Genomic DNA, 25,313 nt, shown 5'->3' with positions numbered 1-25,313 from the left:
CTGCTGCAAACGGCGCGATGTCCTCTAACTGCAGTGGAACAATAAGAGCTGCACTCCTAGGACTTGGGTTAGAAATGGAAAGCAGAAGCTGGCGGCACTCGGGATTCCGCGTGAAAGATCATATTCAATTTGTAACTGTGAAAGTTTAATCTGTGGCATGGGTGGTTCTCTGTGGCTAAGCGGCGCATCTGTACGTGAAATGAGAACAACAGGATCAGCAGGTGAAGATGTCAACCCAACCGGAGAATTCTCTAGAACCCTGCCTCTGCTCTCAGCTCCTGGCGATGCTGGATGCTAGCTCCGTTTGCACCACTGCAGGAGGTGGTGGAAGCGGCACCTCTTAACGTGAGGGGCAAATGCAATCGTATGGGCACGACTGAGGGCTGGGGGTCTCGCTCTTCAAGCCTGGGAATTCAGGAAAGTGAAGGCGTGTGTTGTTTGAAGAAAGATCACTGAGCAAATGCTCAGTCCTGTTAGAAATGAAAAAGATAGCCCCTGAGCAGAGGAAATTTCCCCCTGCATGAGAACACAAAAGCCGAGACTCGAGAGAAGAAAATGGTATTGGAGTGAGGACAAGAGCACCGAGAGACCAGGTGCGGCAGAGACTAACGCTGCTCTCCCAGCATCCTCGAGCCCGTTCCTGCCTAGGGGCGATTTCAGACAGGAACGTGGCGTCCAGAAGAGGGACCTTTCCCCCTGCCTTTGGAGCTAGCCACACAGCCTTGCAACGACTTCTTCTCCAGTGGGATCTGAGCAGTGTTGACGCCACTTCTGGATTGGCCTTAACAGGAAGGGGGTGCCCTCCTTGCTTCCCGCGGCTCCTGGTTGCAATGTGGACCTGCACGGAGCCACTGCGGCCTGCACGAGGGCTTCTGGAGGCTGCAGCACAGCCCACATTCCAGCTCAGGAGTTCCGAGACAGACAGAAATGACCTGCCACCCACTTAAGGTGCTGCTTTGTTTTGGGTCTTGGTCCCACATCACAGATCTCGTGTCTGGATAATATGATGGAGTGCACACGACCCTCCTAGCCAGGGAGGAATGAAAAGAGTGTTCTAGTTACAGCAACAGTGGACCCCAAAATATTACAGGACATAATCTGTCTGCCAGTAAAATGTCCTTATCAAGTTCCTCTTGTTTTGTTATCATCTGCCCCAAGTCCTTGGTGCATATTGGTCAATATTTAGAGAAAATAAGAGATTTTTATATAAAGAAATAGAAAGCCCCAGTTCAGTTGGTTTAAACTGCAAGGAAATTTATCATTCTTCATAACAGGCGGCCCAACACCTTCCTGGCTTCAGAACGGCTTGACTTGGTTGTACAGAAGGACGGGGATCACATGATTATCGTGGCTGCCTGAGATGACTCGGTACGCCCTCCTGACCTGGGCATGAGGTCACCTCCCCAAAGGGTGGATATTTGGAAACAAAATCAGTGTTCTGTCAGGGGGAGATGGATGTAAGGAAGAGCCAACAGCAGCCTGTGCACACGCAGGTTCTGACGGTCACCCGAGGAAACCCGCCCGGCTGGGCTTGGGGACAGGCATGTGGCCTTGCTCCAGGGGCCGGCTGTCCTGTTTGTACAAGGAAAGTAAGTGGCCTTTACAGGAGGTTCCCGCTGGTTACTTCCTTGACCTTCTGGGGTAATTTGTGTTCCTGCTGATGTCTGACTATATATCAATGGTGTTTAAAATGATGCTCAGAATATTAAAACACACCCTGTAAGGGTTTCATCTAAATCATGTTCATTATGGAAGCTCACTGCTCTTCTGAGCTCTTACAAAAACAATCCCTGGTTTCTTTAGAATAACAAACTAAAAATATACAGTGGCAGAGCCTGTAAACAACAATTTTGAGACCTTTTTAAAAATCCCTGATAACATTCTCAGTGTGAAGCAGCTCCCACCCAGCCCACTATGGGAAGTAGATTCCCGGGTCAATAATATTCAGTATAACAAAGATCTTATCTCTTTCATCTGATCTTTCCACTTCAACTTTTCTTATTGATTAAGCAGTTTCTGCACTTTACAATGATACAATACTGCTTACACAAAGGCCCAGCCATGTCTCCACATAAAAGGGTCTCTCGGAAGCTGATTTGATTTAGATTTCTTTCTTTCCAAATAGTAGTCATCGTCTGAGGACAGCCTTGGCCATCTTCTCCCTGTTCACGTGTAACATCATTTATGGGAATGGTCTGAAGAGGGCTGATGAATAACTGGGGTATTTCTTTTCTAGGAAGTATCCTTCTGAGCACTGTGCTTTCTTTAAAGACCCAGCAAGTAACACTTTATCTTACTTCTACACAAGGCTAACTTGTAGGTTGACTGAATCCAGTATTTCTTATTAATTCCTGTAAATGATCAGGTTTGCTCATGTGAAGAACGGCACTTGCTATTCTTAGAATGAAAGATGGGAGACAAAAATGTGTATCTGGTGGCCATTTGCTTAAGAATTCTTTAGGGATAGTGACCTTCTGTCAGTGAAGCGGGTTCCTTTGTGCAAGCAGCCCTAGGAATAGTTAATGAGGGTTTTGTGGTTACAGACCTGACAGTTTAACACTAATACTTTGAGAAGAACTGGGGAAAAAAATCACTAGACCTTGAAATCCCAGACAATGACCAGAGTAGCCTTGGGAGGGAGAATATCCGTCAGGAGCAATGCGACTTCCTTCTGAGAGAGAGTGGGGGAGTATGGATTGGGGTTGGGGGTACGGGCATTTGGGACCTGCTTTGATACAAAGGCGGAGGAAAATGCTCTCTTTCTGGAACTCGGTAGCGGGTCCATTGACCAGTGACTCCCAGCTCATCAGCAGGCCTGCCGTCCCTGGTTCCTCATTTGTACGCTTCCCACCCTCCTTCAAGAATGCGGGCGGCAGGACTCGGCTGCCTGTGCCCGACCCACCGGCTTGGGCTCTTACTTGACTTTGTCCTTCTCTTTGAAGAAAAATCCTTGGGTAAAAGGAAATTGGGAAAAAAAAAAAAAAATTCTGCTGCTTAGTCTCCGTCTCTATCCACAGTATCCACTTCAATGGGTGGGGACACCAAGGCTCCTGCTCAGGTGTTCCTGCCGGCTGTGTCTCAGAGGGCCTCAGACGCAGGGAGGTGGAGTGCAGAGGAGGCCAGCCAGGTCAGACTGGCCTGGGAGCCTTCAGCCTCCCTCCTGGGCCCCGCCCATCCCTGCTGCAGGGCAAGAGAAACAGTGGCAGAACCCGGGACCCACTGAAGTGCACTGCAGAGAAGGTCCGCTGGCTGCTTCCTGGGGTCCCGGGACGGTGATTTCTGTGTCTGTTATGAACCTTAGGAGGTCACTAGCAATGGGAGAGGCTTGCCCAGGCACAGGAAAAGCTCCGTCCCCTCCCAGCAGCTGTTGGACAGCCTTCTCCCAGGGAAGGTGTGAGAGCCACGGTGAGAGAGGCTTGCCACTCCAGCCCTGGTGCTGGTCCTGTTTGGCCACACGGAATGTCTAGCTCGCACTGCAGAGGGGAAGAGCAGTGTCGCTTGGCTCTGCCTGTGTTCTCGTTCTGTTTGAGTGGTGAGTGAGGAGGACTTGCTCCCACCATTGCATCAGACCAGCGGGCCCATTCAGGACCCCACGCTGGACCAGCTCCATCCTGAGGGGAGCTCCCCTGAGCAACAGCGACCCAGCCGAACCCATTGCAAGAACACTTTCCTAGAATTCAGACATGTGTAGAGTAGCACTGGGATGTATTTTCTGTAATTTAGGAACTATTTAAACATTACACAAAAACCGAGACCCATCTATTTGCATTGGGCTGCTCAAGGCTTTTGGTGACGTGCTTCCTAGAACTTATTTTGAGATTGTGAATTGACTTCACTCCCATTTTTCTTAGATATGTCATTCAATTAAATCGGTATGACAGGGGAGTGTGCTTGATGCAAATTATAAGCTTGAAAGAATGCTGAGCTGCGCCACCTGCACCAGCTCCAAGTTTGTGGGTTTGTTTTCACACCCCAGTCTCTGCCAGTGAAAAGTGTATTTCCTTCTCCCGAGTCTAACCCCCACAGAACAGGACCTCTGAGATGGTGTGAAGTTCTACCTAATGTAATTACTGGTCAAATTGCATCTATCTATCCACCCCTCCACCCATTCATCCGTCTGTGATTTTCCTTCTCTTTACAATTTTTTTTTTTGGTATCAGGGTTTGAACCCAGGGGTGCCTAACCACCAAGTCACATCCCCAGCCCTTTTTAAAGAATTCATTTAGAGGCAGGGTCTTGCTGAGTTGCTTAGGACTTTGATAAGTTGCTGAGGCTGGGTTTGAACTCACAATCCTCCTGCCTTAGCCTCCAGAGTCGCTGGAATTACAGGTGTGCACCAAGTTTTAAAACTTTTAGTTGACACATAATGATGGTATATATTTATGGGGTACAGTGGGATCATTCAATATGTGTATATAATATATAATGATCAAATCAGGCAGTTGGTGTTTTCATCTCCTTAAACGCTTATCATTTCTTTGTATTTGGAAGCTACAAACTCTTCTCTTGTAGTTCTTCATACGTAATATATAAAGAGTTGTTATGAACTATGGTTGCCCTATTGTGCTCCAGAACACTTCAACATTGCTTCTATGTTTAACAAGGAATATTACTAAGTTTTTCTTAATATGTATGCCAGAAGTTTCATCTAGGAAAAAATAGCTCATAAAATCAGATACGGTAGCCCTTAATGTCATGAAAAAGCAGACGTAAGCTACTGACATTCCAGAGCCCTGGGACGTTGGAGAAGGTGACAAACAGGAAGTGGAAACTCCCTCCCATACTCTTATTTCTCCACCCAAGGCAACCACTATTGATAGTTTCTTTAGTACTTTCCAGAAAATATTTTATGCTTTTATAAGCACTGATCTTATTTTTCTAGTTCTTTCCATTTAGTTGTATATGTCTAATATATATCTTTATCAGGACATGGTCTGATCTCATTCTTTGTGACAGGGTGTTGCATTTTACTGTATAGGTCTGTCAAAACTGAATTTATTATAATATTAATTAAAACATGATTTCTTCCAAATTTTATTTATTGTAAAATAGTGCCGCAAAGAATATCCTCTGCAAATATCATGACCAACCTTTGTGATTCTGTTCATTAGACATATTGCCAGCAGGATCACATTACATATATACATACATACAGGACTCGGAGTCAGGGTTTTGCTGCCCAAATTAGGAACTTTGGTTTACAGGGATGATTCTATAATGAGGCTGAAACATGTGGGTATGATATAGTGTTAAGTTACTTATATTTAAGGCAAACTAATTTTTGGCACAGGAATGAAAAACCCAGATCTGGACATAAAGAAAGTGGACACTTTTCAGGTCTTTGGGGATAAAGGAAACAACTGGCAATCATTGTGCCTGCTGGGATTCACCTGGACCTGAGGGTGAACAAGAGTCAGCACTTCAGGTAGGATGAGCTGAATCCCCAGAACAAGTAGGCGGTGATGTCAGCGCATTTGGGGTTCCACACAAAGAGCACATGAGTATGTTCCAAGTTCTGGTCCTTAGGTCCAGGGCTAGAGGATTTAAAGTTAAATCCAGTATTTTTATTTGTGGTTAGGTGTTTTCAAAGAATTGAGAGACTCTGCTTGTATCATAAGGTGACACTAAGACATTATTTATTTTATAAGTTATAAGTGACTAAAAGTCTGAGATCCTGCTAGACTTTGTGTGTCTGTGTGTGTGTGTGTATGTGTGTGTGTGTGTGTGTGTGTGTGAGCCACATACCCAGCCATTTTTATCTTTTCTTTTGAGACAGGTTCTCGCTGAATTGCTTAGGGCTTCGCTGAGTTGCTTAGGGCCTCGCTGAGTTGCAATCCTCCTGCCTCCGCCTCTTAAGCTGCTGGAATTACAGACATGCACTACAATGCCTGCCCCTCACCCCTAACTTTTGATCCAGGGTAAAGAAGGACTGATCCAGTTTAAAAAATTTTGAAAGGAAATGGGAGGAACACTACATAAAACTCTGTGTGTGTGTGTGTGTGTGTGTGTGTGTGTGTGTGTGTGTCTGTGTGTAATGGGATGCTACAGAGGAAGGGAAGTCTGCACATTGACAACATGAATGGACCTTGAAGAGATGATGCTAAGTGAGACACACAGACACAATGAGTAAATACGACTCCACTACAGGAAAGTTCTAGAATGGGCGATTCCAACAGATGGAAAGTGGGTTAGAGGTCCCGGGCCTGGTGGGGGAGGAGGAGTTAGTCGTTGCTGGCTGGGTGCAGAGCTTCTGCTTGGGGATGAAGACCCTGGCAATGGACAACGTGACGGCTCTACAGCACTGAGGACGCACCTGGTGCCAACGACCTGCACAATGAAACCATTAAAATGGGAAATCTTGTTTGCCTGAGTAAAAGAGTGAAGAGGAGGACACGAGAGGACCAATCAAGCTGCTGTGATGGCCAAGCCCTGCGATCCTGGGTGGGCAGCACCGTGGAGAGGGAGGCAGGACCAGAGAGCACCACCAATGGGCGGGAGCCACAGAGGCCGAACAGGAGCCGAAGTCTGAGATGTGTGAAGGGAAAACAAGAAAGCCAAGGCACAGAAGTGAAGGCCGCGGCTTAGGAGGGCCTCGTTCCCTCAGGGGGCCAGTGACCAGCAGAGAAAGGGGGCCCTGAGGGACATGGGAGAGGGAACACAGGAGCCTCTGTGGGGCCTCCACCATCAGAGGATGGAAGAGCCGAGAGAGTGGGTGAAGAGGAAGAGCATAAACTGCCCCTGTGCCCAGCAGCTGCTGAAGGCCTCTGGGTGGACACAGGAAGAGAGGCCCACCACGCAGAGTGGGCTCTAGGTCTGTTCCACCCGAGCTGGGCTCACGGTACATCGGTAAGATTGTCCTTGTCAACGTGCTGAAGTGATTTCCTCCAAAGTAGAAGCAAAACCCTGAAGGGCACGATTCCTCTGTTATTTTCATCGTGTCCTCCGCAGTTAACGTGAGGCTGACACCCACCATGAGAAAGTATGTTATGGCCCGTAATATAACTTATTCTATGAAATTTTAAAAACCTTTCCCATCCATTTAATAGGGACCCTCTGAAAACAAGTTATTAACCACACTCATAAAATCCCATCTTCTCTAATTGATCTTAAACCCATAAAAATATGTCAATAGCAGTTCTAGAAAATGAAAAGATTTTACTATAAAAATCTAGCCTCAAAAATACTTTTGAGACAAACATAGCATGCAATTAAAAAATCATTTATTAGTTCTCGACAAAGAGGGAAGCATCGCAGGCCTCCGGTTCTGATGCTTAGCTTTTGCTGGCTCATTATGCCTCTTGGTATGCTACTTAGCACTGCGCATTAAAAAAATAAGGAGAGTGATTTGAATCACAAGTTGTTTCAGGAAACACCTGTCTTACAAAATGTGCCACACAAAAGGCAGTTCTTGCTCTGTACAGTTGACTAGTTTAAACAAAATGCATGTTTGCATATCCAAAGTCTTAAGTCCTACAGGAAATGGATCCATTGAATCCATTTTAAATTGGGCCCCTTCTTGGCCTCCTGTGGAGAAAGAAAATCAAATGGAGCAGCACAGGTTCTGGGGCAATCAAAACCGAGCTGGGATGCCACGTTGGATTAGGCCTCAGGCATGTCCCCCCACACACTGAACTTCTGAACTGAGCCACCTCACAGTTCCTGAGACATTAATGGCTGAGACCAGCTGATGAGTTGGGCAACCCCAACCCCCAGACGCACTCGCAAGGTATTTTAACTCTTGCCTGCACCAATCGTAATCCCTGACAGACAGAAGACGTAGCCGCCATTCCATACTGCTGGGACTGTGCTTCCCACGTAATGATCCTAACAAGCCCCAAATGCATGTAAGTTTTCTTTCTTCTCCACTAGTCTTACTCTTGGTGGACAACCCCCACATCAGCCCTGCTCCTAGGAACATTGTTTGGAACTTGTTTTGTGTGAGCCTTACTTTGCAGAAATCCACTCTACATTTGTGGCTCAAGAAACCTGCTTTAAATTCTGGGAAGATTCTTCTTAATTACCACTGAGGAGGTCAAAGTACTTGTGTTAGAGACACAGGAAGCTTTGAGTTTGTGATTGCTACTCCTTGGATGGATATCTAAATCTTTCCCCAGACCAAAACAGTCCAATGGAACTTTTTGCAGTGATACAATACAGTGGCCATTTGCCACCTGAGCCACTGAGCACTGCAATGTGACTACTAAGACTGGGAACCTGAATTTTTTTCACTTTAATGTAAATGTCCACACATGGCTAGAGGCTGCCGTGTTGGGACCACAGATCTAGACAGGTCAGAGCAGGACCAGAGCAAATGCACAGAAGTTCTAGCTTCTCCAGAATAAGTGTGCTGTCTAGACTATTCTGGGGCTCATAGAGTTAAAGAAGGGTCTTTAATTAATCTGCCACAAAATTGATTTTCCAACACATTAAAGAGATGGATCTCAATATTTTAAAATAATTAAATGATTTCATACTTCTCTTTATTACAACCCAAACTGGGTAGAGATCAGAATGGCCAGTGACCTGTGATGGATTAAAAAGTATTCACTTCAAACTGGAGAATGCTTTCTTTCTAGGAATGTTTGCCAATTAATAGATACTTTCCAGAGGAATGGTGGGCAGAGCTTGCTTGTACATTTGTGAACAGTTTCTTTAATTAAAATAAATACCCTGCAAAGCTTTCTATCTTTGCACTTCAAGCTGTCTCACAGGCAGAAAGTCTAGCGAGACTTATTTCCAATCTGCAAATGAGCCAATCTTGGAGTTTAAATTAGATTTTTGGACACATGTCAAATAAACAGGGAATGCATATTTTTGACATTTCATAACATTAACTTCCTTTTTAAAATTATTTTGGATAAAGAACATTTTGTATATTAAGAAGTAATGTGTCAACAAGATCTGACTCCGCTCTCAACACACTGGTGGGTCCAGGTGGCTGTGGCAAGCAAGGTAGAGAGATGGCTGCAGTTTGAACTCGTGTATGCATTCAGTCAACCTGAGGAATTTTAAGGAGATGCTGTCTTCATCTCCTTAAAAACCTCCTGGTTTAATCCACATCCACTTAGAGTCTGCCTTTTAAACCCTAGTCTTTAGAAAAAAAAGAGCCCATATAGTTTACAAAATATTTTAGCATAATTTAACTAAGTCATGCATTTTTATAAAAATAAATTTCAATCTCCTTAAAGAATAGGAAAGGTAACCATTTTCCTTTTTTCCTTTATGATTAAGTACTGACCATCATTTTGCAGTCTGCTTCTGAGCTTGACATTGAATAAAGCGTTTTCTCCTTGTTAACATAGGTTTTAAACTCACTACTAACTAGAGCTTTGAGTAGAAGGCTAGATAAATCACCATTTTTCTTTATTGACTCCTTTCTTACATATAGGCTGAAAATGAGGCTCAGATTCTCATTTTACCAAAACCTTCAGCAATATATTAATGCTATTTTCATAAGTAGTTCAAAAATCATCATTTTCAACAAAAATGTACACAAATTTCTCATCACCAAGTAGCTCATATTCCACAAGAAAGTCTAACCCAGGGGCCTTTCCAGCTTCAGCTTCTGTACTCTCTGGGACCCTCTTTAAGAAAGCAGTGCAAGAAGACCCATTTGGTGAACAGGACTCGGAAGGGGCCATGGTCAGTGTGGAGCCAGAGGCTAGTGCCTTGGAGAGACCAGGCACTGAGCCTTGGGAGGTGCCATTTGTTTAAGGAAGGTGTGACTGTTAGATGAATGAAGAAATTCTCATTTCCTTAACTTAGTAATATGATGTCTAAAGTTCTTCTGTTTTCACTAAATTTTTTTTTTTTTTTGGTTCTTATTAAATCTTGTCCCTGGATTTCTCATTTAAAACAGAAAACCCTCCAACTTCAAATAGGATTAAAAAAAATTACCTCCTAGATATATAATAGTCTGAGATAACAGCAAATAAGACAGGGATGTTTTATTTATAGAGAACTCACAAGCACTCCAGGTCAGTCAGGATAATGTATCCCAGATTCTACTGCTGTTTTCCAGTATTGAACACGACCACAGTTCACACCGGAGTCATAAAAGTTAGTGCAATAGTTCTGATAAAGAGGAATAAGACCAGAAGGAAGGATAATGCATTTCATGAATTCCTCTGGAAATCAATTAATGTTTTTATGAGCAATAGTAAAAATATGATCAAGGGTTAGCAGAGAGTGAGGTCAGATTATTTGATCCCAAAGTACATTCTTTGTTGAGTTCTATCAGCGTGAAAATATTCTGTGCTGAGTCAAAATAAAAATCTTGGTGCTCCCAAGAATAAGACATTTTATGTCAGAATGTGCAAAACTCTTTATTGGCTGGCTGTGAACTCTTAATTTTTGTAGTACTTTCAGATTCCCAAATGTTTGTGGATCTCTGAACACAGTATTACGCTGGTGTTCTAAATTATGTACCATGTGTGCTAAACACTATATAAAAGCATATGAAGATGCTTCAATTTTTTTTGAAGAGATCTTTGTTGAGGCAAAGTAAGCAATTCTATTCTGGGGTGAGTGAGGATTAGTACTGGATAATTTATTCTTTTTCTTTCTACGTTGTTAAGATTCACTTGCTCATTCACTCGTTCAATGAATATTGAAACCCAAATATATGAACTTACCAAGGACAAGAATTTAGAGTCAGAACAGGCATATAAGACCACCCAACCAGTCTAACACTTCAACTTGAATCCTAGGAGGTGGAACGTCCCCTCAGATCATTCTTTATAGGGGTGATAAATTTGCTGTGGCTGCCACACATATCGGGCCTTTGCTGCAGGGACTTTGTGTACTAGTCAGTGTGCACAGCTCCTCAGCAATGTGTGAGCCCAGTGACAGAGTGGGGCACAGTGCCAGGGAATCTCGTTTTCCAGTTGACATTACTGCAGGTTTGAGCAAGTGTCCTAGTGATGAACACTAGCATCTATTTTACAGAAGTCCAAGTCCATCAAAACACCAGAAACTCTTTCTTCAGACGGAAACTACATCAGCAGTCCTGGGTCTGTAGAGAGCCACCCAGGCACACAGGGGTAGTTAAACGAGCAGGGTTGTGTCAGCTCTGAAAACGTGGCTGAGGGTCTATCGCAACATACCTAAGACTTCATTTCCAAGTTCCACGAACGCCAGGGAATTGGTTTTTGACCTTTTTACACTTGAGAACCTTTTTTGTAGCATTGAAAGCTGTCTTGCATACACACACAGTAAGAGTTGTACTTTTAGTATCTGTTGACAGTTGAGGAAAACACTAAGCACAGGTAGATTCAAAGACCTTAGAATAAACCTACAAACTGCACCTGAGAACCACTGGGTTTATTGATATCTGGGCTTTCCTCCTTCCTCCACCCAAGACTCTAAGGTTCTTCTACAACTTCTCTACCAATGACTTTTCCTGGCAGGCTGCAGAGGACAAGGCCCTTGCTGCTCCCTGGGGCAGCCCATTTTTATTAGGATAGGCAAAGAGGAAGAAGAAAAAGTAAAGCCAGGAAATGAACTTCAAAATCCATTGAATTATAGGTTATTGACATGCCAAGTTAGCGCACAAACATAGCTATAGGTTTTCTAGTTGTCAGCTTTCAGAGAGAAATCGTCAGTTGCTCAGTTAGCAATGTGCTTAAGGACAGCTTTCTTCAGGACAAGCATAAGTATCACTGATACTCAGATCAGACTTGGAACAGTCACCACTGTTCCTCAGACAAAGTTTATGAGATGTCTTTAACCATGTGCATCAAATTTCCCATGTAATGACCTTAATATGAACAGATGACATCACTGCAAAGTCGTGCTTAGGAAAAGCAATTCCTGGAAGGGTTGAGAGAGGTATAGGTGTGTAATTCTCTGCTAAAAATCTGGCTTGGTCCAGAGGTAGATTCTAGACTATTTGGAAAATTGTAAGCAATTTTTGATAAATACTCAGTCTTTGATTAATTATTAAATACATCTGTCTTTACTCTACCAGACACTGTTCTATGTATTTTATGCCTATTATCTCATTTAGTAGTCACGATAATCTTATACAGGGTTACCATCATAAATCCTATGTTAGAGATGAGGAAACTGTGATGCAGAAAGATTAAGACCACTAGTAGTTGCTGGAGCCAGGATTTAAGGCCTCAATTCCACTTCCTGTTAATCACTATGGAAACTCTTTAGCTTTCAGTTGGATTAACAATATCCTTTTGTGAAATTTGGGATTTGAAGGAAGAGGGCAGAGATGAGGCCAGTTTGTCTTTGCCGAGAAGCCACAGCTGTGGGGATGGATGGGATCCGGGGAGGTGTGTGGAGATGGGGTGGCACAGGCCGGGGATGAGGAGGCATGAAGCAAACGCACCCACTGAAAACCACTCGCTGTTCTTTTCTGCAGCTTTCTCAGATTGTGTGGTATAGAAGATGCCAGTGAGTTCTTGAAGCCCTTTAAGGTGGAGCCCAGTCCCCTGCCCTTTGAGAGTGGGCTGGATGTGGTACCTTGCTTCCTTTGAGTAGCGTAAGGTGGAAGGGATGGTGTGCAACTCTGGGGACGAGGACCAAGGCTCCCTTTTCTGGATTCCTTGCTCCAGGGAAAGTTGACTGTCATCATGGTGATGAGGCTACATGGTGGAAATGTGGCCTATGACAACAGTCCAGGAGGACCGAGGTCTTTTTTGCCAACAGTCACGTGAATGAGCCGTCCTGGGAGTGGGTCTTCCAGGCTCAGCCAAGCCTGCAGAAAGCTGTGTCCACCTTGGCAGCCACCCCGTGGGAGACCCTGAACCAGAACCTCTAGCTGAGCCCCTCGTGGATGACTCCTGACCTTCAGGAAGTCTGTAATGTAATAAATGCTTATTACATCAGGCCATTAACATCTGGGGCTATTGGTATGTGACACTAGACAACTAATACACAAATCAACAAGCATACCTCTCCAAACAGCAAAATAGAACAAATCAAACTAAAGACTTACTACCTAGAATTTCCAAAGGACAGAGGAACATCCTGAGAATAGCCATCCTCCTTTAGGTAAAGTTTGTCACCAAACTTTCTTAATTCAAAGGTACTAATACAATTTGATTCACTCCTAATGGAGTTTTCAAGACTTGGAATTTAAATGAAAGTTATTTTCGATGTGTATTATGTAGAAAAAGGAAGATAAAGGTCTTCAAATCTTTAAATTACATAAAATTCTTAAAGTTTTCAAAGTAAAATGGAATAACTGAATGCAGAAGATGGACCGTCCACCTCATCAAGAAAGTTAAAATCTTAAAACCCAACGGAACAACGGTAGGCAATTCATAGGCAGAAGCACACGATTTAGCCCTTAGTCCACAACGAGTATAACTCATTTTAAAAGAAAACATTCACTAACATGCTGATCCCTGAATCTGGCAGCCTGGTTCCCGAGGGCGGCAGACATGACTGGAATTCATTCTAGTGCAGTCGTGGCCATGAGTCCACAGGGAGCTCTCCCACCAGGTTCATGGCACCTGAACATTTTCCAGCTTCCACTGGCTCTATCTGTTGCTCAGCCCAGGGTTTCACAGGTCGCATTGCACCGTTGATATGGAGCTTCCCTAAGAACAACGGAGGCCAAATTGTGTGCAGGTGACTTCATGGGACTCAACCAAAAATTAGGCGCGGGTAGTACACCCCTGCTACCCACGCCCCTTTCTCCACCAAGCTCCTCATGAAGTTGCGATTTCAAAAGAAACATTTCCCATCAAAATTCAATCGCATTTTATAAGCACACATGCTTTCTTCCTTTTCCAGTCTGCATGACATTTAATATCAGGATTATTACCCATTTGCCATCCAACCTATAATTTAGTGAGTCTTTGTGGGCTGAGTTTCGCTTCTCTACCCCTTGACTACCAACTTGCAGACAGAGACCCACTCAAACAGCCCCGGGTCACGTGCTTCGACCTTTCTGAACAAACGTTTTCCACATTTCTTATTCTGCCTTGCTAACAGGCGCCGTTAGCTTTGCCCTTCTCTACTTAAAGTGACTTTTATGACACAATAACATCCCAAGTGTTCCACATTCATCTTCATCTTATTTCTGGAAACACTTAGCAACAGTGTCCTAAGGCAGCCCTCTTGGGGAACTTCCCTGGTCCCTCCTGTCGACTTCAAGGCAATGCTGCAGAAAGAACACAGCTTTGCTCTGAATCATGCAAGCCCTGGGAAACACGCAAGAGTCTGGTGCAGCCGTCCACAGGGCTTCGGCGCAACACCTTGGTAAGCGATTAAAACAGAAAATCTCAGCACAACTCCTTCTCCCAAAACAAAAATACATGTTTTCTGATGTGGGGTCCCAGGTGAGAATTTAAAACTGTTTGCCTATATATCAGTTCAAAAACGTCTGAGCCCAAAGAGAAATTGAAAATAAAAATACAATCCTAGACCCTTTGCAAAAGCCAATGAGCACAACACCCAACAGCCCCGGTACGGGGTTACTCACCCCGCAGCCCAGGCCGCTGCCCGCCTCACAGGTGACTTTCCTCTGGCCTGGCTGGGGCAGCAGCCCCGCTCCGCAGCCGGGGCGGGGGCACAGCACGCCCCCCATCTGCAGCACACACTCCTCCGCGCCATACTGCTGGTACCGGTTGTACTGCGAGAAGAAAGGACCAGATGAGTTTTCCAAGGGATCGCGAGCTGACTCAGAGGTACTGTTCCAGCCCAAGGTTGACTGTGGTGGAATCTGGGATTTCTTGCTTGATAAGATTCCAGAAAACACAAAAACCAAATCGAAAACAAACAAACAAAAAAACCGTAGTGGGGGCAGGGAGGGACTGGGGACTGAAAAATGTCCTCCAATAAATTTTCTGAACTTTGATATTCGATGATACTGTATACACCAATTATATTTAAACAGTCCTATTCATACAAATTTTAAAGAATCTATGTGTACATTAAATGATGGACCCTTATGAGAGCCCATTATCCATCTTATAAAGCAATATATTTTCACGGCTCTATTGGCGATTCTAGGAAACAGGCCCAGTGCTGGACCTTGTACCTGCTGGCCACCCGTGCAATGGCCATGAACATGCTCAGCTTCCGGAAGACGACGAATGTTCAGGAGCACCATTTGCCTTTCATTATTATTCTCTTTTGTGAAGCAGCCTTTACCCCAACCTCATCACAAAGGAGAAAGCCCGGCATTCACACCATCACCATTAATTCAAATCCCCTCCCACCCAGCAGCCTCAGCACCTCCTGCAGCACCAGGTCTGGAAGGAGGATGGGGGCTGGGTGGTGGGGGAGTCAGGCCACAAGGACGCTGCTGAGTAAGAAAAGCCCCCACGATGGTCGCTGGGCACGTGTGGGCTTGCACCTGCACTGAGGTCTGGGGATGGCCCTCTTCTCCCACAGCCAGCTGAGCAGAGGGTCTGCAGCACCTTCTCCTTCCCCTGCATGGGAGAGGCCCCACCAGGCCAGGGGACCCTCCCGTTGCTCAGGAGACCTGCAGTGTGGGCCTAGGAAGTTCAGTCTTCTTTCTTTCCTATTCACTTCCTGAGACTCTGGAGGCTTCTTAATTTGGGAGCCCTGAGAAGGGGAAGAACCTGCCCCTCCTCCCAGAGGCTCCCTGAGGTGTAACTGGCCAGCTGGGAGGGCCCAAGCAGGCTGAGTGGCCCTGAGGCTCTGTGGGCCAGCAGGAGGGGACGGCTGGGCCAGGGTGAGGTGCCCTCCCTCACTGCCACTCAGGTGCATCTGTGCCTTGCCGGGTCCCTTCCTGTCTGGAGAGGTGGTTGGGATCTCTCCTTTCTTGGGTTATTTCCATCCTTCAGTGCCCTTCTGGGGCACCAGACCTCATATCTCTTCCTGCAGTGCCTCCTGGGGCCAGAGGCCTGGGCTGCACCTGCAAAGCCTGTGCCCCTAGAATGTTCTTCTGCTGACGTCATCCTTGGCTCAGTTCCCTTTAGTGGTTTCTTCAACCTGCAGAGTCAAACCCCCATGGGCTCCTTTTCAAGGTTTTCTTCATTGCAGTTTTAAGCTACGTTCCCTTTACCTTAGGTGAGTTTATATCCTCCACACTCAGATCAAGTCAAATCAACTTGCTCAGTTATTAATGAATTTGTGCAGAATTTATTGAGAGCCTACTATGTGCCAGACATTACTGTGGGTGTCACCTGCAAACCACAGCACTAAACCCTGATGATGAAATGCATAATGGTATTTCAAATGGTGATAAGTGTGAAGGAAAAAAATAGAGATTCCAGGGAAGATGGGGATCACTCCTTAAAAGAGGTGACCAAGAAATGCCTTATAAAGAAGGTACACTGATGCAAACATCTGCAGGAAACCACAACACAAGCCCTGTGCTCCCCGGGGAACGGGCACTGTAGATGGACCACACAACAGAAGGAAGACCCGAGGTTGTGATGTGCATGGTTGGAAGACCCGGGTGGTTGAGGCAGAGCCAACAAGGGGAGATAACAGAGGACCAAGGCGGAGCATTCGTGGGGATCCAGGGGGTCCAGGTACCTGATGGCTTTTGTAAGAACTCCGTTGTTATTCTGGAAGATACCAGAGCCCTTGGACAGCTCTGAGCTGAGGAGGCAAGTGACTTGAGTAATATTACATGTCAGAATGGACTCCAGAGGGCAAAGGGAATACAGGAAGTTGAGATGCAGGTAGGGGCTTATTTGAGCATCTTACCAAGAGATGATGGTGGCTTGACCCAGGGAGATAGCAGTGGAGGTGAGATCAGCGACTGAGTTTTGGAAGTATTTTGAAGGTAGAAATTGCAGAATTTTCAGACGGATTGGATGCTGGTGTGAGCGAGAAAGAGGAGTCAAGTATGAATATAATGTTTTCCCTGAGAAGAAGGGGGCTAAGGAGCCATGGAAGAAGAGAGAGGGATGAGTGTATGTATGTGTATGTACACTGTGGGTCCGGAGTGAAAAAAATCATTATTTCCATCCTGCCCCTGTTCAGTCCAACAAATCTGTTTCATAATTAAAATGTTAGACAGCTCACTGAATGGATGAGTTTGGAGTCTAGAAGAAAGGTACTGACTGTAGGTACAATTTGAAATCATCAGTCCTCTCCTTCATTTTCTCACTTTTCGGGTCCCGGGAAAAGAAGAAAGATGACTGACCAAGTTTATTTGTGCACATGTTAATGATTCCTGCCTACCATGGCATTTACTAAGAAAGAGGTCATCCTGTGGCAGTTCTAAGACTGTATATGGTAAGTACATTAGAATCTGTGGATTTATGGAACTAGGTTCTCTGGAAAGTGTCATCAATTGTACAATTATCAGGGGATGATATGAAGATATCTCAATAAGTGATGAATGGTGAGACAGTTTATATAATTAAGAAATTATATGTTAGAGATCATTCCAAGAATTTCTAGAGTCTTTCTATACACATCTTGTCTAGTGCACATTTTAATATGCCAAGAAAGGACCTGAGGAACCACGTTGGTGATCTGGATTTCTCCATGATTTTTCTGTGCCTCTTAATTATTTCTAATCTTGAAATTGTTAGTAATACTTGACATTAAGTTAGATCTCTGATTCTGATATGTCTGGTTTGACAATATGACTCTCTCATAAGCCATGAGACTGATATCAGATTATCCAACCTCCTCAGGGAAGATAAGAAATCAGCCATGGACAGCAGCATTTCTGAGGTAGGTGGAAATCAGAAGGATGTGGGTGCCCTGAGAGCCAAGAGAACCAAGCATCTCAGGCAGGATGTGGTGATGAAGTGTACAAGACTGCTGATGAGCCAAATTGTGGAACACCAAGTAGATAAAAATGTAGCTGTAAGAGCCCCTGCAGTTGAGTCCTGGAGCCAAAAGACTCATCAGAGTGGAGCAAAGAGACCTGGATAGGAGGATCTGAAGGGGTGAGAATATTTGTTTCTGAAAAAAGTAGGGAGAGAGGGTTCAAGATGGCGGACTAGAGGGCGGCTGCATTTCATGTTGCTCCAGGACTCAAGATTCAAAAGAGGAGATAGTGACTTGGGACCAACTCAAAGCCGCCGGGTGAGATTCTCCCATAGGGGAGGCATCCCCGATGGGGCAGTAGCCCCTGAACGCAGAGAACTTTGTGAAGTAGAGTGACTCGGCGGGTCGCCCCTCCCCCGCTGGAGCGGTAAACACGGACAGCGAAGCGGAGCGAAAAATGGCGGATTGAAGTTTCCAGGACCGCGGGCAGATTCTCTAACCTAAGGAGACTCGTCTGCAAAGGGTGAGGCTCCCAAGCCCAGGAGGGAGGTCCGGGCCCCTGGGAACGTTGCCTGCGAAGGCTGCCCTGCCCAGGCGGCAAGACACACCTCCCCCGCTGGAGCAGTGAACTCAGAAAGCGGGGAACTTTGCAAAGGAGGTTGTGCGACACACCGCTTGGTTTTGAAGCGATCTGCCAGGGCTCCAGCGGCTGCCAGAGAAAGAGTGGCTGCCAGAGAAAGAGAACGTTGCCTGCGAAGGCTGCCCTGCCCAGGCAGCGAGTTGTTTGGATCCAGCAACCGCCTGAGCAACGGGGAGGGGACTGCCCAGAGGAGGTGGAGGTACGCAGTGAGTGGCTTGGTCTCCAAGTGCCCACACAGAGCACCGGGTGGCTGTCTGGAGGAAGAGACGAGCGACGGGTCACTGGGGCTTGGAACATATGTACGAGGCTCCAAGTGACTGGTCAGAGGGCGGGTCGCATAGCCAGGCGATTAGGTGCATAGCAAGGTCCGGTCCAGGGACCTAGGCACCTTTTCTTGAATGAACTACACAGAGACAAGCTGAGGGGCGAAGTGAAGGTTCCAGGACTTCGGGCAGCTTCTCTAAGAAGGGACAACCTAAGGAGACTCGTCTACGAAGGGTGAGGCTCCCAGGCCTAGGAGAGCTACACAGAGACCAGCTGAGGGGTGGAGCGAAGGTTCCAGGACTTCGGGCAGCTTCTCTGAGGAGGGGCCACCTAAGGAGACTCGTCTGCAAAGGGCAGGGCTCCTAAGCCCAGGAGGTAGGTCCAGGCCCCTGGAAACGTTGCTTGGGAAGGCTGCCCTGCCCAGGTGGTAGTTGTGGACTGAGGGGAACCTCTAGGAGGGGAACTGACTAGCGAGACCTCCCCACCGGGTGGGTCTTCCCCGCCGAGTGAGGTTTTCCCACAAAGACGGTAAAACCAGAGACACAGGCCCAAACAGGCATTGCCTCAGCCCGCAGTCTAGTTCCCCTTTGGATGACCATTGGTCAACAAGTAGAGGCACCTCTGCCCTCTAGCAGGGAATATACCCCACCTGAAGACCACCACCCCTAGAGAGGCAGCTACCTAGGGGAACACCGAAGTATCAACTTCCTCTAAGACTTCAGGCTACTGAAGGATAAGAGGGGATACACTAGCAATCTTCAGGGACATTATAAGTCAATAGAGGAAATCTGCAACATCTCTGCAGTCCACTGATACCTGAACAATATGAGAAAACAAGGGAAGAAAATGCCTCAAACAAATCTGGATGTTATATCAATAAAATCCAATGACAGCATGGCAGAAGAAATGTCAGAAAGGGAGTTCAGAATGTACATAATCAACATGATAAGGGAAGCAAACGATGAAATGAAAGAGCAAATGCAGGCATTGAATGAACGCACCAATAGACAGTTAAAAGAGCAAATACAGGAAGCAAAAGACCATTTCAATAAAGAGTTAGAGATATTGAAAAAAAACCAAACAGAAATCCTTGAAATGAAGGAAACAATAAACCAAATTAAGAACTCCATAGAAAGCACAACCAATAGGATAGAACACCTGGAAGACAGAACCTCAGATATTGAAGACAAAATATTTAACCTTGAAAACAAAGTCGAACAAACAGAGAAGATGGTAAGAAATCATGAACAGAATCTCCAAGAACTATGGGATATCATGAAAAGGCCAAATTTGAGAATTATTGGGATTGAGGAAGGCTTAGAGAAACAAACCAAAGGAATGAACAACCTATTCAATGAGATAATTTCAGAAAATTTCCCAAATCTGAAGAACGAAATGGAAAATCAAGTTCAAGAGGCTTACAGGACTCCAAATACACAAAATTACAACAGACCCACACCAAGGCACATTATAATGAAAATACCTAACATACAAAATAAAGACAGAATCTTAAAGGCTGTGAGAGAAAAGAACCAAATTACATTCAGGGGGAAGCCAATACGGATATCAGCAGATTTTTCAATCCAGACCCTAAAAGCTAGAAGGGCCTGGAATAACATTTTTCAAGCCCTAAAAGAAAATGGATGCCAACCAAGAATCTTATACCCAGCAAAACTTACCTTCAGATTTGACGACGAAATAAAATCCTTCCATGATAAACAAAAGCTAAAAGAATATACAAAAAGAAAGCCAGCATTACAGAACATTCTCAGCAAAATATTCCATGAAGAAGATATGAAAAACAAAGAAGCAAATCAGCAAAGGGAGGAGATATCCTAAAGGAACTCTCAAATAAAGAGGAACCAAGTTGTGTCAAAAATAAGCAAATAAATGAATAAAATGAGTCAAATGACCGGGAATACAAATCATATCTCAATAATAACCCTGAATATTAACGGCCTGAATTCATCAATCAAAAGACATAGACTGGCAGATTGGATAAAAAAGAAAGATCCAACAATATGTTGCCTGCAAGAGACTCATCTCTTAGAAAGAGATACCCATAGACTAAAGGTGAAAGGATGGGAAAAAACTTACCATGCACATGGACCCAGCAAAAAAGCTGGGGTATCCATCCTCATTTCAGATAAAGTGGACTTCAAGCCAAAGTTAATCAGAAGGGATAAAGAAGGACATTTCATAATGCTTAAGGGAACCATAAATCAGCAAGACATAACAATCATAAATATCTATGCCCCAAACAGTGGCTCACCCATGTATGTCAAACAAATCCTTCTCAATCTCAGAAACCAAATAGACCACAATACAATAATACTAGGTGATTTTAACACGCCTCTCTCACCACTGGACAGATCTTCCAAACAAAAATTGAACAAAGAAACCATAGATCTCAATAACACAATCAATAATTTAGACTTAACAGACATTTATAGAATATACCATCCAACGAAGAGTGAATACACTTTCTTCTCAGCAGCACATGGATCCTTCTCTAAAATAGACCATATATTATGCCACAAAGCTAATGTTAGCAAATACAAGAAGATAGAGACACTTCCTTGTATTTTATCAGACCATAATGGATTGAAACTAGAAATAAATAAAAGAGCAAAAAACAGAAATTACTCCAACACCTGGAGATTAAACAATATGCAATTATATGAGGAATGGATAACAGAAGATATTAGGAAGGAAATTAAAAAATTCTTAGAGGTAAACGAGAACAAAGAAACATCGTATCAAAATCTCTGGGACACTATGAAAGCGGTACTTAGAGGAAGATTTATTTCATGGAGTGCATTTAATAAAAGAAGTAAAACTCAAAAAATAAATGACCTAAGACTACAGCTCAAAGCCCTAGAAAAAGAAGAACAGACCAACACCAAAAGTAGTAGAAGACAGGAAATAGTTAAACTCAGAGCTGAAATCAACGAAATTGAAACGAAAGAAACAATACAAAAAATTGACAAAATAAATAGTTGGTTCTTCAAAAAAATAAACAAAATTGATAAACCTTTAGCCACACTAACAAAGAGAAGACGAGAGAAAACCCAAATCACCAAAATTCGGAATGAACAAGGAAAGATCACAACAGACACGACTGAAATACAAAACATAATTAGAAGCTATTTTGAAAATCTATATTCCAACAAAATAGAAAATTTCGAAGATATCAACAAGTTTCTAGAGACCTATGAATTGCCTAACTAAACAAGGAGGACATACACAATTTAAATAGACCAATTTCAAGTAATGAAATAGAAGAAGTCATCAAAAGCCTACCAACAAAGAAAAGTCCAGGACCTGATGGTTTCTCAGCCGAGTTCTACAAAACCTTTAAAGAAGAGCTCATTCCAATACTTTTCAAAGTATTCCATGAAATAGAAGAGGAGGGAACCCTCCCAAACTCATTCTACGAAGCCAATATCACCCTGATACCTAAACCAGACAGAGACACATCGAGGAAAGAAAATTTCAGACCAATATCCTTAATGAATATCGACGCAAAAATTCTCAACAAAATTTTAGCAAATCGCATACAAAAATGTATTAAAAAGATAGTGCACCATGATCAAGTGGGTTTCATCCCAGGGATGCAAGGTTGGTTCAACATCAGGAAATCAATAAATGTAATTCACCATATCAACAGACTTAAAGTCAAGAATCACATGATTATTTCAATAGATGCAGAAAAAGCATTTGATAAAATACAGCACCCCTTCATGCTCAAAACACTAGAAAAAATAGGGATAGTGGGAACGTTCCTTAACATTGTAAAGGCCATCTATGCTAAGCCCATGGCTAATATTATTCTTAATGGTGAAAAACTGAAAGCATTCCCCCTAAAATCTGGAACAAGGCAGGGATGCCCTCTCTCACCACTCCTATTCAATATCGTCCTTGAAACTCTAGCCAGAGCAATTAGACAGACCAAAGAAATTAAAGGGATACGAATTGGAAAAGAAGAACTCAAACTATCCCTATTTGCTGATGATATGATTATATACTTAGAGGAACCAGGAAATTCCACCAGAAAACTCTTAGAACTCATAAGTGAATTCAGTAAAGTAGCAGGATACAAGATCAATGCTCATAAATCCAATGCATTTTTATACATAAGTGATGAATCTTCAGAAAGAGAAGTTAGGAAAACTACTCCATTCACAATAGCCTCAAAAAAAATAAAATACTTGGGAATCAATCTCACAAAAGAGGTGAAAGACCTCTACAATGAGAACTACAGAACACTAAAGAAAGAAATTAAGGAACACCTTAGAAGATGGAAAGATCTCCCATGTTCCTGGATAGGCAGAATTAATATTGTCAAAATGGCCATACTACCAAAAGTGCTATACAGATTCAATGCAATTCCAATTAAAATCCCAACGATGTACCTTACAGAAGTAGAACAAGCAATCATGAAATTCATCTGGAAGAATAAGAAACCCAGAATTGCTAAAGCAATCCTTCGCAGGAAAAATGAAGCAGGGGGTATTGCAATACCTGAACTTCAACTGTACTACAAAGCAATAGTAACAAAAACGGCATGGTATTGGTACCAAAATAGACAGGTAGATCACTGGTACAGAATAGAGGACACGGACACAAACCCAAACAAATATAATTTCCTCATACTAGACAAAGGGGCCAAAAATATGCAATGGAGAAAAGATAGCCTCTTCAATAAATGGTGCTGGGAAAATTGGAAATCCATTTGCAACTAAATGAAAATAAACCCATATCTCTCACCATGCACAAAACTAAACTCAAAATGGATTAAGGACCTCGGAATCAGACCAGAGACCCTGCATCTTATAGAAGAAAAAGTAGGTCCAGATCTTCAACATGTCGGCTTAGGACCAGACTTTCTCAACAGGACTCCCATAGCACAAGAAATAAAAGCAAGAATCAACAACTGGGATAGATTCAAACTAAAAAGCTTTCTCTCAGCAAAGGAAACTATCAGCAATGTGAAGAAAGAGCCTACAGAGTGGGAGAAAATCTTTGCCAATCATACTTCAGATAGAGCACTAATCTCCAGAATCTATAAAGAACTCAAAAAACTCAACACCAAGACTACAAATAATCCAATCGACAAATGGTCTAAGGAAATGAACAGACACTTCACAGAAGAAGACCTACAAACAATCAACAAACATATGGAAAAATGTTCAACATCTCTAGTAATAAAAGAAATGCAAATCAAAACCACCCTAAGATTCCATCTCACCCCAATCAGAATGGCGATTATCAAGAACACAAGCAACAATAGGTGTTGGCGAGGATGTGGGGAAAAAGGTACACTCATACATTGCTGGTGGGGTTGCAAATTAGTGCAACCACTCTGGAAGGCAGTATGGAGATTCCTTAAAAAACTTGGAATGGAACTACCATTTGACCCAGCTATCCCACTCCTTGGCCTATACCCAAAGGACTTAAAATCAGCATACTACAGAGATACAGCCACATCAATGTTCATTGCTGCTCAATTCACCATAGCCAGATTGTGGAACCAACCTAGATGCCCTTCAGTTGATGAATGGATAAAGAAACTGTGGCATATATATACAATGGAATATTACTCAGCCATAAAGAATGATAAAATTATGGCATTTGCAAGCAAATGGACGAAATTGGAGAATATCATGCTAAGTGAGAGAAGCCAATCTCAAAAAACCAATGGAAGAATGATCTCGCTGATAAGTGGATGATGATACATAATGGGGCGTGGGAGGGGTTAGTTTTAGGGTTAGAGTGTGGGTTAGGGAGGGGGACAAGAATGGGGGAAGGAAGGACTGTATAGAGGGTAAAGAGGGATGGGAGGGGTGGGGGTAAGGGGAAAAAAATAACAGAATGAATCAACCAACATCACCCTATGTAAACGTATGATTACACAAATGGTATGCCTTTACTCTATGTACAAACAGAGAAAGAACATGTATCCCATTTGTTCACAATAAAAAAAAAAAGTAGGGAGAGATATGGGAAAACAGGGGGCAATGGGATTGTAAGGATTTCTGAAAATGGAATAATAACAGTATATTAGCATGCTGAATGAAGGACTAAAACAGCAAGAGCTTGATACAAGCAATAAAAGATCTATATCCTGAAATAGGTGGGAGGGATGGGGTCTATGGGGTGCATGGAGGGGTTGGTCTAAGGGGTGGAGACACCATCCTTTTGACTGATGGCTTGGCCCAGAGGCAGATGGGCAGAAAAACAGTATTACAGTATGCACTGGGTATTAATTTTAATTTATGTTTACTGTTATTGTTGCTCTTATTTCTTTCTTCCTTCTCTGTGAGGTACTGGGAACTACTAGGACACTATAAGTTCACAAGGTAGAGACTCTGCTGCTGTGTGATACTCTTAACCCAGTCAAAATACAGCATATTTTGCTCCACACACAAACTAACCAGAATTGGGGAACTGAAGCCAGAATTGAGGACAGGCAGTGTAGAAATAGGAGATCAGGTAAAATTGAAGAAATAAAGGCCATGAAAGCCATCTGCCTCTAGAAGTTGGAGACTGTCCCTGGGAGAATGGAATATCAAAGAACTGCAGAGCCAGTTGATTACCAAATTTACCTGCCCTTGTCAGGAACTATAGACAAGGAGATGCTAATTGATGCTCCCTGGGCCCTTGCCTGACTGAATCACTTTGGCCCTCCCCTTGCCCCATCCCTTCTCACTTTTTACATCTCACCTACAAAACCAGACCTAGT

The 25,313-nt window shown here is 43.8% G+C and overlaps 1 protein-coding gene across 3 annotated transcripts in view; it reads right to left on the bottom strand.

Moving 5' to 3' along the window:
• Prkn (parkin RBR E3 ubiquitin protein ligase) overlaps nucleotides 1-25,313 on the bottom strand; it is a 1,199,081-nt gene that overhangs the window by 148,222 nt on the left and 1,025,546 nt on the right. For all 3 annotated transcript variants that reach the window (XM_047557058.1, XM_047557059.1, XM_047557060.1), the window contains exon 9: nucleotides 14,444-14,593. In XM_047557058.1, the coding sequence (XP_047413014.1) occupies nucleotides 14,444-14,593 (150 nt within the window). The remainder of the gene's footprint in view (nucleotides 1-14,443; nucleotides 14,594-25,313) is intronic.

This window comes from Sciurus carolinensis, chromosome 7, assembly GCF_902686445.1.
Source record: "Sciurus carolinensis chromosome 7, mSciCar1.2, whole genome shotgun sequence".
In the NCBI taxonomy this organism is placed as follows: domain Eukaryota; kingdom Metazoa; phylum Chordata; class Mammalia; order Rodentia; family Sciuridae; genus Sciurus; species Sciurus carolinensis.
Note: the sequence above shows the minus strand (reverse complement) of the source record. Positions and strands in the feature narration are given on the sequence as shown.